The following is a 19,448-nucleotide window of genomic DNA, read 5'->3' as shown; positions in this document are numbered from 1 at the left end:
TTTGAAATATGCTTGCCACACTACTATCCACATTTGCATTATAACAAAAAAAAAAAAATCAAGTATCACGAAACAAAATGTCATGCCTAATCACAAATTCTACACTTTAAAACAAACACTGTATACAGACCTAAAACAAAAACCTCCACTCAACCCTACAAACGCTACATAACTCACTTCCTGACCATCAAAATCAAAAATTTATCTAATCCAATGTCTGGAAATCTTTACAAAATCCTGAAAAGTACGAAAAAGTGACCTTCTTAGCACAACATAGCGTGAAATGTGGGTAACTAGATGCCGTCAGATTAGGACATGCTTTTCAGACCGAGTGTTTACATCGTTTTGTCTAAATTGTGAGTATATAACTAAAAATAATATAAAATTACAAAGAGGTTAGGGGGTATCTCCCTCTCCCCCTTCCCGTTTGACTACTACTGATTGTATGGTCCTATTTAGAAAATTTTTAAAATTTTTGATTTACTCACGTGAACGTGATAAAATTGCGTTGTACAAAACCCTAATCCAATCCAAAGACTATATTATAGTCTCGCAAGACTTTTACCGCGCAGGGATAAATGATTAGTCCAGGGGTACCAGCCAAATGAATATACCGTGGATCACTGTTTTTAGCCAAATAGGCATAAGAAAAAAATTCCCCTTCAAAATGAATTCAACGTTCCAAGGATAATCGTGATGATTATGTACGATTATAAAATATATGTGATGTGTACGGAGCAGACCAATTGAGCGTACCGATAGATGAACAACATGAATAGTATTAAACATTAGATTAACGTAACAGCAGTAAACTATGGTTTAGTGAGCGATCGAACGATATAGTACTATAAAATTGTCTGAAGATGATGATTAACTCCGCAGTTCGCCCCACGATTAGTTTAATATAAACGGCAAAACGATTTAGATAAGTCGTAGTTTAACTGCTGTTCTACGGGGAAAAACGCCAAATTTCTGTAAACGTATTCTCACCACAAGTGTACATAAAATATTTGATTCACAATGTTTTCTACGTCTATTTAACTCGGATAACCTAATGATAGTCACTATGTACGCCTGTGATTTTAAAACTTTTTTGTTCGTAAAGCCCTTAAGATTCTAAAAATATCCACGACGAACCAAAAATCAGAAATGCTATTTTACACCATAAAGCATAAAAAATTATTAACCAATGATTTGTTTTTTAATCTGTTTCTTTATAACTCGGAAACATTATTATGTCAAAATATTTTATTTAATTGGAAAAAAACAATATAAATTATACTATTTAGTAATTTATAAGTGAACAATGGTTTTTTTTTTTTTTATTTACCAGAACTTCAATAAGTTTTTAATTAAATAGCAAAATATGAATGCACGTATTTACTTATATACAACCCATATAAAATAGAGATCGGATTTATATTCTCTTAAAATTTTTAAAACATGTTTTTATGTTTTTATAAAAGGCAATATATGGTATTCTCTAAATATTCTTTAATAATATCAAACATATGATGTTTTATGTCAACAATAACATTTGTGAAAAAAAAAATAGTTTTAATACCAATTTAAACTGTACGTCGACCACTCCTAATGTCTAGTAATTAATTTTTATAACAACTTAAAAGGATATAAAAATAGCTCATATTGTGAATATTGTGTATATTGATAAATACTATAAAAATTCCAATATACGTAATACGTGCATGGACTTGCAGACAAATAATTATTATAATGTGTTTACAAAAATAAAACTCTCAAATATTCTCTAACGTATTGAATATTCCCTAAGCCTTAAAATATGCTTTTTTATGCAAAATAATTATATTCTGTGTATTCTGTGTTTCATGAATCGTAAAGATATCTCATTCCCATTTAACTACATAGACTAAAAATAAATATGTAAAGTTATAAAAATCCGACCTTTACATATATGTATAACAATTTAACAAATAATAATGCTTGAATTTATTTTAATTTATATTTTATTCGTCGAATTAATCATGTCCCATTTGAATCCAATAATTTCAAAGGCGGTAACATTTTGAATTCGGGTTTGCTATTTAGGTACATCACTAAATTGTTGTATCTTTCGGCACGTATTTCTTTATATCTTTGCAGTTTTAACGTTAACACTTCTAATTCATTTTTCATCGACGAACCTAGTTTTAACATTTCATTCTTAAGTTCGACATTTAAATTATCTTTTTCTAGCGCCATCGTTATTGAACGCATCTTGGACTCTTTCTGCAGGGAATATCGATATGATAAAAATTGAATAAAAACAGCGTTTACAATCAGATGATTAAATGATATATAGTATGTACGGTAATAAGTACCTTTAAAAACGAATTTTTAACTCGTATAAACTGGTTGATGGTATTTTGTCGAAATTTGCTTACGACTTTATCGCGGATCTTTGAAACTTTGTCGTACTTATATGGTATTTTTCCAGATTCAAGATACGGTAAAGCATAATCTATATTCTCAGCATTTTCTCGTTCGACAACAGCGAGTTTTTTATCTTTCTGAAAAATAAACCAACACAACAGTAAATGTGATTGCGTGAAACTATCATGATCAATAATTACTTTAATTTGGAGCAATTTTCTAGTTTTATAATTTCGGTCCCAGTCCAACGAGTTAATTTTCAACTTACACTCCGACCGTTCTCGACTACGGTTTTCCAGAATTTCAATAACTTCGTCTTCCAATTTAGAAATGGCTCGAACGGCTTCGATCTCTGCATTTAACATCTCTTGTAACAACGTATACGATTCGTGTGGTTCCAGATGGCCCTCGTACGGATAAACAATGTGTTCAGTAACTGATTCTGGGTCGAAGTCTTTGCTATTTGCTACAGTCGGCTTTATAAACAATCTCTTCGATTGAGTGATCTGCCCTTCACCAAATTGATACTGCACGAAAATATTATTCAACGCGAAATCATAATGTATGGTGGCGATATCTCGATCTTTGTGCTTAGACTCGTCTCTTAAATACTTTTCAATTATCAACTGTGATACAAAAATAAATATTTAACTTTGGTTAAGTAAAATATTTAATATGATTTAAAATAAAAAATTGAAATATTTTAGTTTTGTACACTTGGAAGAGCTAGAACTAAATTCACCTTAACGAAACATTTTATTTTTATTTTTTAACGCTAATAGTGCAAAGTTTTTAGATTTTAGATTTAATAATATAGATAATAAATTATAGTGATATAGACTACGACTTTACTTTTACGACTGTCGTCCACTAGCTATTTTTGATTGACAAAATTATGTTTGTATTTGATTTTAAATAAATATGGTAGGTAATACTGTCTTAACTTAAAAAATCGGAATATTGATTATATTTAAGGGATAAGTGGTTGTGATTCATTGTAATGGACTACATTTTATTTTTTTTTTCTAATTGAAAATGACCATAAATAATAATCTGATCATTTATGCGCGAAAAAAATACGCTATATTACATAGTTTGTTTTTGAATATTATTTTAAGAGCCTCGCTGTATAGGTTACAATGAGTCAAAATACTTAAATGGATTTTCAACCGTTCGAGTTACATATCTACATTTCTATGACTAAAATATAAATTCTATATTCTCCGGTATAGTATGATGTACATATTTATTTTATATATATATATAAAATAATTTACGTACGCAAAGGAACAAGAATGCAATCATGTCATATATAATGTGTGTACATAATGTAAAACTAGAAGAAATATTAAATAAACACGGTTAATTAAATAATGCTTATGCTATACTTAAGGCACAAACATAAACATATAAATTATTTTCTATAGCTTTCTTATAATTATTTTATATCACGTAATATTAAGGATAATACTGAAACTCACTTTAGGTTTCCTCTTCGAGTTTATGACTTGACCATCCATGTTTTCTAATTTTTCAAATTCACTCATGCACCAAAACAATAAGTCTGATCTAAAACAACAAAAAACGTTATTTTTAAGTATAAATATATACGTACTCGTAATATTTAATAAAAATAAATAAATAAATTTCAGCGTAAGTTTATAGAAGCATTAATTACATTTCAATAAAATAGAAAATTTTAATTATTGGTACTTCTGTGCATAAAACTACCGTATCAAATATTGGTTCAACCTATTTCATTTTTAATTAAAAATTATGATACAAGGCCATACGTAAAACAATTTCGTGTGTTATTTTTGAGTACAACGCACGATATAAATATAAATGAAAAGAATACCTAACAATTATCAAATATTTCTATATGTTAACTCTCATAGTCTTTATAGATAGTATTTAAATAATCTTTATCGATCATTTAAAATACTTTTTCGAAAAAATTGTTTACTATTCACAAATTGCAATAAGCTAATTCCCAAGTAAAATAGAATATGTATAACATAATAGACTTTGTCTCAACGTTAACTTTGTCTACTAATGAGTTATTTTGATGTTAACAAAATGCGTATATTTATGTATGAAAAGTAAGTATATGTATTTTATAATTGAATAAATAATAAGTTGATAAAAGTTTTCACAGGCTGTTACATTATTAAAATAGTTTTCCTGATTAATTCAATGCGGTAAAAACCAACTGGTGAATACCACTGAAATTGGATAATAAAACAATTCTAAAATGTTATGTTCCCAGAAATCAACATGAATAGTTCTAAAAATTATTTTAATAAATAAATAATGAACATCACGAACGAAGCTAAATTTGGCAATTTTAACAACAATATCTTCATATTATTCACATACTAGATGGACATAAGACTTGTAGGTAATCGTGAAATTGGTCTGTAAATATCGTTTTTACTAACTGTTGTCCCCTTTATAAAAATATTTATTAAAAGGATATAATGCTAACTCGACTAAGTGGTAAAAATATTAAAATTCATCCAAAACTTGATCGTATGTTTTTTTCCAATATAAAATGGATTTATTTTATTTTTATATATAGTAATCAGATTAGATGGTTTCGGTTTATAAAAATAATAGATGCTAAGCAAGGGAATATTTGTGGGAAAATTAACGTGAAAAAAAAGTATATAAAATCAAGTTTTGGATGAATTTAATATTTTTATAACCCGGTCAAGTTTACATTTTACATCCTTTTATTTAATATTTTTATAAAGAGGACAATAGTTAGTAAAAATAATATTTACAGACCAAGTAAACATGGAATAGAAATTTCTCGTCCATCTAAAATTTTTTTTTATATTATCCGAGCATACTTTATGACCGCAATCCGAATAAGGAGCTTAGATTTTTTGCCGATCTCCAGTCATAATATAAGTTTTACATTTTTAAAAACTCTTTTTCCGAAAAATAGTGCAATATAAATATATATATATGTTTTTTTAATTACCTTCGTTAATTAAAGATTATTACTTAGAAATTATTAAAAGACATGAATACATTACATTACGTTTAAATAAAGTTTATGAATTTAGAACTGTTTTTAATTGTTGCCAGGTCAGAAAACTAGGACAATTGACAGAAAAATAAAATAATACAGGACGTCTGAGCACTCTCAACGTGTACACGTTTTGAAATTACATTTTTATATCATTTGATAGTTGTTGAGCTTCAGTTCACGCTTTATCAAACTCAACCTTTATTTAATTATCCGTGCACTGGTTACATTCGATAAGTATTAAGTAAATTGAACGATTTTGATTATTACTTTTTTATACACGGTTTATGAAAGTGCTCCACATTTGATATGATAACATACAATTATACTCGCTAATGATTTTCTTTGCCATTAACTTTAATGACTTAATGGGATTCTATTTGTAAAATAAAACCAATGCGATACTCTCGAAAAAAGTTTACATGGTTCTGTAGTATTAAAATACTGCATAGCCGCAAGCTCAATTATTATTATTAATTATTATAACACGTCTACGAACCTGTCGCTAAACGTCGTTGTGAAACTAATATGGTCGATCTCTAATTTGATCATCGAATCAAGTCTTAGATTATAAAACACAAACGAACGGTCACTATCTAGACTGTTGATTTCGCCACTGAATGTATGTGCTATAAATTAAATTATATTTAGAAACATTCTGTATTCAAAATGCAAAACATATGTAAATAGACTACTAACTTTTTAAACAATCTTTCCGGCCGCTGCTGAAATACTCAACAATTTCATTTTTATCAACGGAGAATCTTATCTCGAGACTGATCAATTTGTCTACCCTGTGTCTATAAAATTCCTTGACAAACATCTTGTTCTTGTACTCTGGTTCGGCGTAAAATGTTATTCTCTCAATCAACCCATCAGGTAAAATGTATTCAGCATACGACTCTTTGAGCGCATTCATGTACCGCGTCATTTTCTTACCCATCGGATACAGCATAAGATATTCTAAAACATAAACGTTTTAATGATGAAAAAATTAATTTTATTAAAGCCGTCACACGCGCATACTGTTTCTGGGAACTTCTAAAACGCTAACCCACGAATTGGGCATAATCACATTTCTGGAGCTTTCATTTTCATAATGCCTCCGTTCCAATGTTGATCTCTGAAGATATTGAGTTTCATCAGGCAAAAATTGCTCCCAACATTTTTTATTTGTTAGATCGATTTTATACTCCTATAAAATTTGAAATATATACAATAAGCGTATAAATAACCTTGCAATTAACACTATAGAATTCAACAAAACTATTATGATCAGTGTTAATGTTAGAAATCCTGATTACCTAACTTAAATTCAAAATTTCTTTCAAAACAGTTTTTTCTATTATTTACGATTTTCTATTTAACTATTACAATGTTCTCGAATTATAACTGTATAGAGATTATATGATTATTTTGTTTGAATGTTTGTTTAGTTATTTTTATTTGTGCATAAATATAGTTGATAAAGTAATTTTAATTTAAAATTTAAATTTTTCCATAGCATACAATGAATCAGAATTATAAATATATATATCGTAACTATTACCCAAATAACAAGGTAATCTTAATATTTGTAACATATTGACATCCCTAACTCATTAGTAGCGGGTATAATGAATACGTACAGTGCATCCGTTGTTCAAGGACTGTAAATTAATCCAATAATTTTTATGATTCCAAATAAATTCGATTCCGATATAACTATCATCGGAAATTTCTTTCCTCTCGCCCACGCTAGGCTCAATAAAATATGGATTATTGGTTGTTTTTTCATCTTCAACTTCCAGTGGTATGATCATGACCCAACAATGAACCCGTCTCCCGTACAGCAGATCAGAAGAACGATCAATATTGTTCTATGACAACCGTGTTATTATTATTATTATTATTATTAAATCCTACCAAAACTGATTAAAAATTACACATAAATATACTCATGTACCTCTTTAACTTCATCTACAACAATTGATTTCTTTTTTTCCTCTTCGATTAAAAGATTTACAAATTCACTGCACATATCGATCTCGAAATCTACTGCGTATATGTCGTTGACGTCTTCAACATCATCAGATTCATCAGGCTTAGGTTTACTCTATAATATGGCAACTCAAATATTAGTTCAAAACATTATAATTACAATTTAAAAGTATAGAAAAATAAACATAAATACATACATCGTATTTTGACATATCTAACTTAATTTTGCTCAAATCGTTGTTACACACGCTTTCCGTAGCGTAACCTTGTACTACAAAAGCATTATATCCGTAGCCAATTAAGAACGATGCTAATAATATTGCTAACTCAAAACAATTAGCTGTCTGATTTTCCAGTGTCGTCAAAGGAGACATAATTTTCTTTGGCTGAAAATTGGAATTAAATAATTTATTATTCTCAAGTTTTCACAACTATTTTTTCAACTAGTTTTTTCTTGCCTAGCTTAGTATCTTAGTTCAACTGGATTTGCTAAAACTACAGGATAATAACAAATTGATTATTAATTAGGCTCTGGAAACCTAAGACAACGTTTTCAATCGAGTTTTCGTTTTTGTATAAAGTGAGTGATAATTATATATACTTGGTAAATTGTTTTGTAGAAGCTATTAAATATTCTGATGTGTTAACAAAATCTATACAAATGTAATGAATACTTTACCACATTTGTTGGGTCATCCAATTTGATATACGTTATGTAATTGGCAACAAATTCACTGTAACTGATCAAATCGTCCAAATCGTGGTAGACTAACCGAGATGGTTTAATTGCAGTACAAACGCATTTCTAGAAAAAAAATTTTTATTTTTAATACGACATATTATTTTTTGGTTGAACTAAAGAATTCTAAAAATGGTTATGAAGTGTAATAATAGACGTAGAAATTTTTTTTTTTTTTTTTAAATAAAACATTTACAGTTAAATATTGAAACTTACAAAATGAAGAAACTTAAAAACGTGATTTTTTTCAAATATTTAATTACTAAATAACGTACCGAGTTATGAACATTCATAATCGGTTGATCTCTTGAGTATTTAGTACTTTTATTATTACTGACATTTTAGATATTAACTATATAATAAGGAATAGTTTCATTTATTTTTAGTGACGTGAATAATGAAACAATATTTTATTTATTATTATTTAATTTCAAAATACTACCTTAAATATTTATAATTCAAATTCATACTTATTGTTTCTGACGTACCTGAACGCCGCATTCGTTTTCTAGTACCAAACTCAACTGTCTTCTATTGGGATATTTCATTTTGAACTGTTCGATGAAATTGCTGGCATACAAAAGCACTATTTTTTCGATGTTTGTCGTTTTTACAAAAGAATCCGGTACGTTTTTCCTGTTAAATGTCATTCGAATAATGTTTAAAACTCTTTGCATTAGATGCAGTATAATATTATACAAAACATATTATATATTACCGACAACATAGATAATTTAGGCATCATGCATAATTCCTAGACATTATGAATAGTGCCGGTTGGTTTTAGAAAATACGAATAAAACACATTTTACAAAATGTTGTTTCGTGTATAACATGAGCATTTTACAATGTTTCTAGTTATCATATAAACCATTACATTTAGGTGGTCTCACGGTACTCACAAGTAATTACAAGTCTAGAGACGAGTGACTATCCTCATATTAATTGCACAATCTTCGAAGCGAATGCACTAATCGGGAGTAGAGTCGAGCACGAACTATAATACAAGTATTCACTTTAAGTTCAGCGACTTACGAGTCAGGTGGCATTTGTTTACTATTTGATTATTTTCAATCATTCTCAATTATTCTCTCTCAGCATGATAATCGCTCCGATTACGTACGAATGCCGTTCGGCTCGATTTTACTCGGAACAATTTTGCCACCTTCTGGGCGATCAACTACAACCATCACGAGTGCATAATTATAACAACCGTCTAGTCCCGCATTACTAACGAATGTCTACGATTAATTTAATTATGAACTGATCGTGTATACTTGCAAACCGTGTAAGACCGGCTTTGAACAAGGTAAAAAAAAATTAATGTTTGTAAAATATTTGAGTACAAATTACTTTATTTTTTACTATTTAAATATAGTAAACATTTAATAATTAGTGTAACAACATTGTGCAAAGGTAAAAAATAAATATGTCTATTACTCTTAGATACGCATCGTGCTTTTTTTGTGATATATTACTATTGTAAATTACTTATTTCACTACTATTTAGTTGACGAAGAATTGTTTCGAAATCGCATGCAAATGGACTGGTGGTTTTAAACATTTTCTGTAACGTCGAGGTATAAGCGTACATACGGGGGAGTGCCTGGTTTGTTCGGACATATTTCGAAATGTTGTAAATGAGGCCCTATAGTTTAAGTCTAAGAGTAATGAGTCTGTATTTCAGCTGATGTCACTCAAATTGAATGTAATTTATTCTAAAATATTTGGGGAGAAAAAAATATGCTTCGTAACAGAAAAAAATGTAAAACAAAATGTTATAAATTTTCGTCCGAAAACTTTGCGACCGATTGTACAGAAGTACAAATCATAAATGATCCGAGTTATCGGCGAACAGCATACCAAGGTTTGAGGAAAACGTATTCGTCGGTATTATAATATACCACGATGTTAAACCAAACATTTTTTAAGTTCACTTAATTGTCCACACATGATGGTTCATTAGACGTGCCAACTCGCTCTTTCGCCGGAACGCGGGTCCACGCGCCCAAGTGTACCCGGGAGTGGGTTGGGGGAAAAGGCGTAAAGCTCAACGATGGACGAGATCAGTATCGCTCCGAGATAACAGTGCGCACAGCGAACGGCTGAACATGTACACATCTATACCATAGCACGGAGAAAAACTCCCGTAAAAGAAACAAATCCGAATTTATTGGGCGAAGATATGATGAAAATTATTTAAGATTTGGATTTTGTGCTTTTAATATGGGAAATCACAGCAATTTGGTTCAACCACAATGAGTAGTCTGTTGATAATTGCTCGCAAATGAAAATTTAAAACTATCAACATTTCTTAATTTAAAATGAAAAACCTTTAGAGTATTTCGAATCATTAAAACCTAACTTTCATAAAAATCAAAAAATCATTCAAAAAAATATTCATCAGTTTCGCAGTCAGTTTTAAAAGCATCGTTTTTAGTCTCGTATAGAATTGTAAAATATTTGAAACCATATACCGCCGGGGAAGAACTAATATTTTTTTTTTTTTTTTATTTATTATTTTAAAATGTTTCAGCACTTTAGGTGCTATTACAAGTACGGTACGTTATATTACATTAACAGTTGAAATTTAATATTTTACATTTATGTTAGGGATTACAATGGTATATAGGTGGTATATAGTTATAATGATAATAGTCAATAGTTAAGCTTGACATTATTTGTTGGTTATTCTTCGTCTTCTGATGAGGGCTCTTCGGTGTCTGATATGAGAATGTCTTGAGGTAGTCGGGGTCGCAGTCGCCTATTTTGGGTTTTCTTTCCTAGTTGGTAATGGCGGGCTCCGTCCGAGTCTTTCAGTTTGGAGTGGAAGTTTTTTAGTTGGGTTTTAATCCAGATATTTATTGGGGATATTCCTGTATCATTGTGTATTTGACGATTCCTCATATACCAAGGTGCTTTAAGACAAATTCTAAGGAATTTGTTTTGGAGAGTTTGGATTTTTTTAATTTTAGTGTTTGAGGCTGCTGCCCAGACAGGGCAGGCATACGTTATAAGCGGTCTGATTATTGAGGTATATAGGAGGAGTGATGACTTAAGTTGTAGCGTTGATCTATAGTTGACTAGAGGGTAAAGAATTCTCATCCTTGTGTAGCCCTGTACGAGTTTTTTGTTTATGTGAATGTTCCAGGTAAGTTTTTCATCTAGGTGGACACCTAGGTATTTGACTGCGTCGTCTTTGTTATTCCATTGAATGACATGGTTATTTATGTAAATGTTTTTGGGGTTGGTATATCTTTTAAGGGTGAATATTTTAACCTCACTTTTAGTTGGGTTTAGATTCAACTTCCATTTTTTGAACCAGGTGATTATTTCATTTAATGAGGATTGTAGATTTTGAATTGCTAACTCTAAGGAACTGTCTTGGGTGAGAATTGTCGTGTCGTCCGCAAACATTGCTAATTGACAGTTGAGAGGGATCGGGATGTCGTAGCAGTAAATATTAAATAGGGTTGGTCCAAGAACAGATCCTTGGGGGACTCCAGCTTTGATTTGGTGTAGTTGTGAGAAGTCTGTTTCCACTCTTACTTTGAAAGATCTGTTGGATATGAAGGATTTGATAGTTTTGAGTAGGTATTCGGGGAATTTTAATATTTTTAATTTTTGTTCAAGCCCACTGTGCCAGACCTTATCAAAGGCTTGGGTTAGGTCTAAGAATGCTGCTGTGGTATATTGTTTTTTTTCGAAACCATGTACAATTATTTCGGATATGCGTTGGATTTGGTGGCATGTGGAGTGTTTGGTTTTAAATCCGAATTGATGTTTCGGGATAACGTGAAGGTAGGGTTTTATCCTATTCAGCAATATTCTTTCGTACAGTTGGTAGTAGACTGATTGGTCTGTAGCTAGTGGGGGAATTGGCTGGCTTTCCTGGCTTGTGAATAGGGACTATTATAGCATGATTCCATGTAGAAGGGAAGGTAGCAATGCGCATGGCTGAGTTGAATAAAGATGCTAAGTAGGATAATGCTTTTGATGTCAGGTTTTTTAGGATTTTGTTGGTTATTAGATCGTGACCTGGGCTTCATACTTTTTAGTTTAGATATGAGCAGTTGAATTTCTTTAGGAGATGTTGGGATGATAATGTTATGCTCATTGTTAGTTGAACTTGGTATTTCATCTGGGCTTTCTCTTTGTGGAATAGTGTCGTCCTCCGAAGTGAAGCAGGTTTCAAAGTATTCAGCAAATGCTTCGGACTTTTCAAGGTTGGTGTCGTATTTGGCAATTCCATTTTTTAATGGGGGAATAGGATTTCGTTGGTTCAGGATTCTTTTTGTTGCCAACCAGAGACTAGAGTCATTTGGATTTACCTTTTCAAGGTAGGTGCGATAGGAGTTATATCTTAAGTTGTCAAGTTCCCACTTAACTCTCCTGTTCAGTTGATTTAATCTTCTTTTGACTGCTAGGTTTCTAGTTCTCTGCCATATTCTTCTAATTTTGTGTTTTTCTTTTATTAAATTTTGTACGGGATATGGAAGGGAATTGGTTGGCTGAAGTGTAGCTGTGTGTTTTTTGGTCTGCGCTTGAGTGACTGCAATTTTTATTATGTCCGTTATATGCTCGATACTCTTATTGATATCATCAAGGTCACTATATCGTTTTTGGTTGTTGAGTTTTTCATCCAGATTTTTCTTAAATGCTTCCCAGTTTATAGGAGCATTAATTAATTTTGGAATTGGGTTTTTGGCTTTGATTTGTTCATTTAAGGTGGAGATAACCGGTACATGGTCGGAATCGAGTTCGTTCTGGACTACGTGATGCAGGTCAATTGGAAGATTCGATATAAGAGCAATATCAAGTATATCGGGTAGTCTACCTGACCGATGGAAAGTAGGTTCGGCAGGTGGTGATATTATGATCCCTTGTTCAGATGTGAATTTGTGTAGCTTGTTACCATTTGGATTAGTTTTCTGACAGCCCCAGGTTTGATGTTTTGAGTTAAGATCACCTAAGAGTATGGTTGGCATGCCTTGAAATAGAAGAGATATGTCTTTTTGTAAGATTTTTTTATTTGGTGGATTATATGCCGAGATTATTTTTATATCATGTCTTTCTGTTGATACTATTATTGCAGTGGCCTCAATGTTGGTAATGTTGGACAGGGTTGATTGGTAGTGTTTTATGTTTTTTTTATCAGAATTGCTACTCTACCTGATGAGTGTATAGAGTTTCTATCAGAAGAACTAATATTACCTGCTGCTATTGAAATGTGTACGGAAATGATAAATGAAAAAGTTGCAAACCAATTAAAAAATATTCCTCTTTCTGATACTACAATCGCTAGACGTATATCACTTATGAGTAATGATTTAAAATTGCAACTTTTGTCTCGGTTAACAGGAAAATTATCTTTACAACTTGACGAGAACACCGATATTGCAAACGAAGCAATTTTGCTTACATATGTAAGGTATTTTTATAACAACAAGATCCACGAAGATATACTATTCTCCTCAAAACTTGAAACTTCAACTACTGGAAAAAACATTTTTGACACGTTAGTAAAGTTTTTTACTAACACTAACGTAGATTTAAAAAATTGTATTTCTATAACAACTGATGGGACAGCTGCTATGACTGGAAAACATGTCGGACTAATAAAATTAGTAAAAGACATTGTTCCAAGTTTAAAGTGGACACACTGCATTATACATCGAGCAGCACTTGCATCAAAAAAAATGTCCAAAACATTGACTGACGTCTTAGCACAAATTGTTAAAATTGTAAATTATATAAAATCAAATGCTTTAAATTCACGTTTATTTAAAACACTCTGTTCAGAAATGGTTTCATTCCATGAATATCTATTGTTACACACTGAAGTACGTTGGTTATCAAGAGGTATCAAAGTTTCTTCAAAGAGTTTACGAATTACGACAAGAAATAATTTTATTCTTAAATAGTAAAAATTCAATCTACAAAGATTTATTTGAAGATTCAAAATGGATTATAACTTTGGCATACTTAACTGATATTTTCAATTTACTCAATAACTTAAATCTGTCTACGCAGGGCAATTTTTTCAACATATTTAATCATACAAAAAAAGTTGAATCATTTAAGAAAAAACTTCGTATAATAAAAGCTCGAGTATCTTCTGGAAATATTGATAATTTAACCAACGTTAGTGATTTTTTAGAAGAAGATTCTTCAATCAAGTTTGAAGACATTTCCGAATTAGTAAACGAACATTTAACAAACTTAGAAAAATTATTTAACCGATATTTTCCTGAAGGTATTCGAGTAAATTATGAGTGGATTGAACAACCATTCGCAGTAGATATAATGACAGTAAATATGTCTTCTGACATTGAAAATCAACTGACTGAGCTATCGTGTGATAACAAATTGAAACAAATGTTTTGTGAAACTTCATTAGAAATATTTTGGGCACACTTATGCACGGGAAATTACGCAGAATTAGTAACTAAAGCCATCTTAATTTTATTAATATTTCTTTATGACTTATTTATGCGAAAAGACGTTTTCTACTATGGAAAATTTGAAAACATAAAAAGAAACAGACTTGAAACTGAAGATGATTTATGGATTGTGCTTAGTCAAATTGAGCCAAGGTGGAATTTATTATGTGAAAACACTCAAGGACAATGCTCACATTAAATTTTTTGTATCATATTTTCATATGAATTCTATACATATTCAATTAATAATAATTAAATATTCTACCTACTAATATGTAATTTTTATTTATTCCGTTTTAATAGTACTACTGCAAAGCATTAAGCAATTTTAGATTTTTTTATAAAGCTTACGTGGGTCGCGAGTCCAAAAAGGTTGAAGACCACTGACTTAGATGAGAATTCTAAATACCTATATTATGTTGTACATCGTACAAATAATATTTGTAGATGGTGTGGGGGGAATCCGCCTTCCACAGGTCACTTTAATTTATATATGGATAGCCCCCCCGCCCCCCGAGTCAAAAACTGAAATTGCGCCTATGGAATCTATACACATAAATTTGTGCAAGGCCGTAACAACCAAATATTGCGCTCGGGGCGAGACTTCAAAATGCTTCAAAAGTATTTTAATTTATAAAAATATTGAATTTTTTTATAAACGCAATATAAATAATAATTTTTCTTTGTAATTATGTAAGCATTTGTTAATTTTATTTAAATCAATAGCTTATTAAAATATAAATATACATAATAATTATAAGTAGATTCATAAATTTAACATGATAATATTTATAAATTATACAAGTACATATATGAATACATAATATTACTTTTACTTATAAGTAACAATTAAATTGAAATTTTTTCATTTTTGCACCCTCCCGGGAATAGCGCCCGGGGCGTAGGCTCCTCTAGCGCTCGCCCCTTGCTACGGCCCTATACGTGCGTACGTGTACTGCAGCGCTGTACTGTACTCACCCGTCGGTCGTGCATCGATGCACCGCGTCCGCCCACACCAGTCGGACTTGCGATATCTTCCTCCGGACCGCGTCCACCGCGTCCACGTAAAACCTCGTGTCGTCGGACTCGCGATCGGCCTCCTCGAGGTGTTCGGAGTCGACCAACGTCGCGGACCCGTCGCCGGCGTCCAAGTCGTTCACGAAGCTCATCGACTTCAATTCCTTCTCGACGCCGTCCACGAGCTCGCGCAGCTCTCGCATCGTGTTCGTATCCGTAGCCGCCGTCCACGTGTAGCCCGCGCTCGAGTCGCTGCTGACGTCATCGTCGTCGGACCCGCGGCCCTCGTCGCCGGACCTGCAGAAGTCAAAGTCGAAGTCGTCGTCGTCGTTGTCGACGTCCGCCTTTGGTTCATTCGTGCTGTCGGCCGTCGCGAGATCCTGCCATATCCAGTCCAACGAATCCGGATCCATTTCGACGCGCCAAGGACTCGACTCCGTCCGTCGGAACGAATCGTTGACGGTTGTGCCGTTGCTACGTGCGCCGGCAGCGCTTCGTGTCGGGAACGTTAGATCGATAAGCCGGACGCGTCCGTCCGGACGAAAACGTAACACTAAACGAACCGCAAGACGACAAACGTACGGCGAAACCGTATCGAACGAAAGAAAAAACTATTTCATTCGAATCGCGCTTTGAGATCTGCCGGGGGAACAGTACTCGTCTTTTGCCTTAGACGCTACAGAAATAATTCGAATCGCTTGACGACTTACCGAAACAAGATTCTGTCAAAGAAATGGGAAAAAACGTACGAGAAAACCGGTGGACATGGAATGCCGAGCAGTAGTTGATAACATGGATGATGCTGTTTCCGTTGTCCGCGATAGGCCTGCGAACGATCGACATCGTCTTAGTTTACAGTGTTGAAATTCGATTCGATGTTATGATTATTATTCGATTCGTCTTACATGTATTTTTATTTATTTTTTTGCCGCGTAGACCAGGCAATCGAGATTATATTTTTACAGATGGCGGGAAAAATCCCAACCAAGATTTTTTTTTTTAAAATCTTCAACGAAACCTGCCTTATAACATACTAAATTACCCCATGGATCGGATTGGAACTTTTTTCTTTTTTTTTTATTAGTTCAAAAAAGTCAAAAATGTGAGCTTTTTTGAACAGCTCAAAAATTATTACGAACAAAAATTGTTTATAGGACACTATACAAAATAAAAGTCGTATATTTTCAACTTTACAAGTATCTAGCAAGATAAATTTCTTAGAAATACATCTGTGACATAAGAAGCTGTCAAACAACATTCTTGCAGAGTTTAATTGTAAATGCAGTTACGGCTAGACCATATAAAAAAACCCCGAAGTTTTGGGGTGAACTTTTCAAAATAATATTTTGTCGCCAGTAACAACACTGAAAGCTCCAGCACCCGATCGAATGCTAAGATGTATATCATGTAACTGTATCAAAGGTTACGGTAAGAACTGTGGCTGTCGAGAACCAGGTCTTAAATGCTGAATTATATGCGGACGTTGCAAAGGCCAATGTTGCGCTAATTCTAAAGAAATAAAGATTAATTATGCAGAATATTGTAAACTTGTAGAATTATTAATAATAATTGACAATAACAATAACAAATATTAGACGATACCGTAGAAGAAGAAAAACAATAAGAAACTTAGAAGTATAATATGCTATATAGCAAAGGTTCCCAAACTTCTTATAGTACGACCCATTTTGGAAATTATTTCAATTTTGACAACCCAAAATAATATCATTGACCTTTTTTTTTTTTTGCTGTTTTCATCACTTTAAATTGAAGAAAAGTATTAAATTTATAAAAAAAAAGTTTATACTATGTAATTTAATTAGTAAATATATACCTAATTTTAATGTGAAAGATGTAATTGTTTCCTATTTTTCATAACTGCATTGATATCCACTTTTATTTTGATTGCAAAGAACTTGTTGTAAGCTCATCATCAATTTTCTTTTTTTAACCGCTGACTCAAATATTATCTCTGTTTCTTCAGTTTTTGTAGAACTTTTTATTTAACCATTTGTCCGTAGTAAATGTACAAAAGCACAAAAAAATACGAATTTATTGGTTATTTGAAAAATAGTAAGATTTAAACTGCGTGCATGTATCGTATTCAATGTACCGTTTGTTACTGAAAATAATCAATTTATTTGAACGTCATACAGCTACTAATTTGTTTCAAATATATTGCTATATTTTCAATAATCATTAATCCGATCGCGTTGCAGTGGCGCACGCATGGGGTGGGGGGTTAAGGGGTTGTAACGCGCCCCCAAATTTTCTCCGATATGTAGGTTAAAATTTACAAATTTTACAAGTTTGAAATATGAAGAGTTAGTATTGAATACATAGTATCATTGATTATAGAATAGTCTATTCTATTATAAATGCTATTATTTAAGTCAAAATATATTAAGGATTTGCATAATTTTGTTAATTGTAAAATCTGTTATATTTTTACCTTGACCCCCCCCCAAAAAAAAAATACTGTGTGCGCCACTGTTGCGTTGTGTTGACACAGTCAAGCATAGACATATAAAGAAATATTTTTATATCTATTGGTCACAGTAAATTTGTAATTGTCACAAGCTCAGATAACAGTTAATAATAAAACTAACTAAATAATTAAACATCAACCATAAGTAATAGAAACACATGAAAAATATAATGCAACCCATTAAAAATATAATTGCGATCCATAGTTTGGGAACCTCTGCTATATAGTGTAATTAATTTTAAATTATAACTTTTTTTTTATCGCAACAAATAATTTGTATATTAAGTTATTAAATATACATTATAAGTATTTATAATCAATGGCTTTAGCTTGGAAAACTTAAAAATGTTTATAATAGCGTAAGAAAATAATTGAACTCGGAAAAAGAAAAAAATTATTTTTTAAGTGTCAATTTTTAAAGAAATATATCTTACAAAAATATTTGTTTAAATGAAAAAATACAAGTTAACTTTTATTTTGTAAACTGTCTGATAAACAACTTTTACTTGAAATATTTGTAATACTTTTTGAGCTATTCAAAAAGAGTGCACATTTTTAAACTTTCTTCCAGTCCAATCCATGTTGACTTTTAGTATGTTATAGAAAATATTTCATTAAAACTTTAAAAAAAAGAAGTAATGTCTTGATTGAGATTTTTCCGCTATTTTTCTTCTTTTTCTTATTTAGTGCACAAGATACTGTTGATTTGTATAACTTATCTTGTTTTAAAATGTATGTGCTTTTCATTCACTTAAAGTTTTTCTAACATTTTGTTCACAGTTTTGTAAAAGGAATAGGAAGTGCCCAAGAAAGGCATGGTTTGTATAGTGAGAAGTGAGACATTAAAAAGCTTGACTTCCGGATAAGAGTGCAAGTCGAAGAGTGAATGTGTTGTAGACTGTCTTACTTATAACTTACCCTGTTTCAATGACCTAATGATCTAATGATTAAGATATTTTAGCTGGTTCGAAATGCAAATTATAGCGTCTTATCATAGACATAATAAGCAACTATTGTGTTAAGAGTGTTTGACTAATCGGAAACTTAGATATATTATAAAAAGTAGGGGAAAGAATAGCTAATAGAGGAGAAACACCAGAACATATATTATCAAATAAATGATAAGATATCTCTATAAAATCTTGACTTTACTTGAAGAAGGAAATTATAAGTCTTTGAGAATAATTTTTCTTCAAGTATTGTTACAAAAATCAAGATTTATTCGTATAAAATATGCTGTTAACAAAGTTAAATAATTATAACAAATTTATACTATTGACAAGTCAACATTTAACAATAATAATTAAATTATTAATACCGAAATAATAGTAAAAAATAGAAAAATTTGTTCTT

The 19,448-nt window shown here is 31.4% G+C and overlaps 1 protein-coding gene across 1 annotated transcript; it reads right to left on the bottom strand.

Moving 5' to 3' along the window:
- Positions 1 to 1,529: 1,529 nt before the first annotated feature.
- On the bottom strand, positions 1,530 to 16,497 carry LOC112686734 (dynein regulatory complex subunit 7). The gene is made up of 13 exons (XM_025559142.1): positions 15,569 to 16,497; positions 8,636 to 8,783; positions 8,088 to 8,213; positions 7,606 to 7,794; positions 7,374 to 7,523; positions 7,057 to 7,287; positions 6,455 to 6,623; positions 6,128 to 6,391; positions 5,928 to 6,057; positions 3,873 to 3,960; positions 2,592 to 3,017; positions 2,340 to 2,528; positions 1,530 to 2,247 (listed from the first exon to the last, which is right to left on the bottom strand). Exons 1-13 carry the CDS (start codon positions 16,018 to 16,020, stop codon positions 2,002 to 2,004), a joined length of 2,808 nt encoding a protein of 935 aa, XP_025414927.1. The 5' UTR covers positions 16,021 to 16,497; the 3' UTR covers positions 1,530 to 2,001.
- Positions 16,498 to 19,448: the final 2,951 nt, after the last annotated feature.

The sequence above is a fragment of the Sipha flava genome, unplaced genomic scaffold (genome assembly GCF_003268045.1).
Source record: "Sipha flava isolate LNK unplaced genomic scaffold, YSA_version1 323_pilon_pilon, whole genome shotgun sequence".
In the NCBI taxonomy this organism is placed as follows: Eukaryota; Metazoa; Arthropoda; class Insecta; order Hemiptera; family Aphididae; genus Sipha; species Sipha flava.
This window is presented reverse-complemented; position numbering and strand designations above follow the sequence as displayed.

What these genes read in the sequence shown, in the direction of transcription:
- LOC112686734 (XM_025559142.1), bottom strand. Translation starts at nt 16,020, where the DNA reads ATGGATCCGGATTCGTTGGACTGGATATGGCAGGATCTCGCGACGGCC. An exon ending in CATCGATGCACGACCGACGG is followed by an intron (nt 8,784 to 15,568) that starts GTGAGTACAGTA and finishes GACATTTAACAG; the next exon opens with GAAAAACGTACCGGATTCTT. An exon ending in CCGGAAAGATTGTTTAAAAA is followed by an intron (nt 6,058 to 6,127) that starts GTTAGTAGTCTA and finishes TTTAATTTATAG; the next exon opens with CACATACATTCAGTGGCGAA.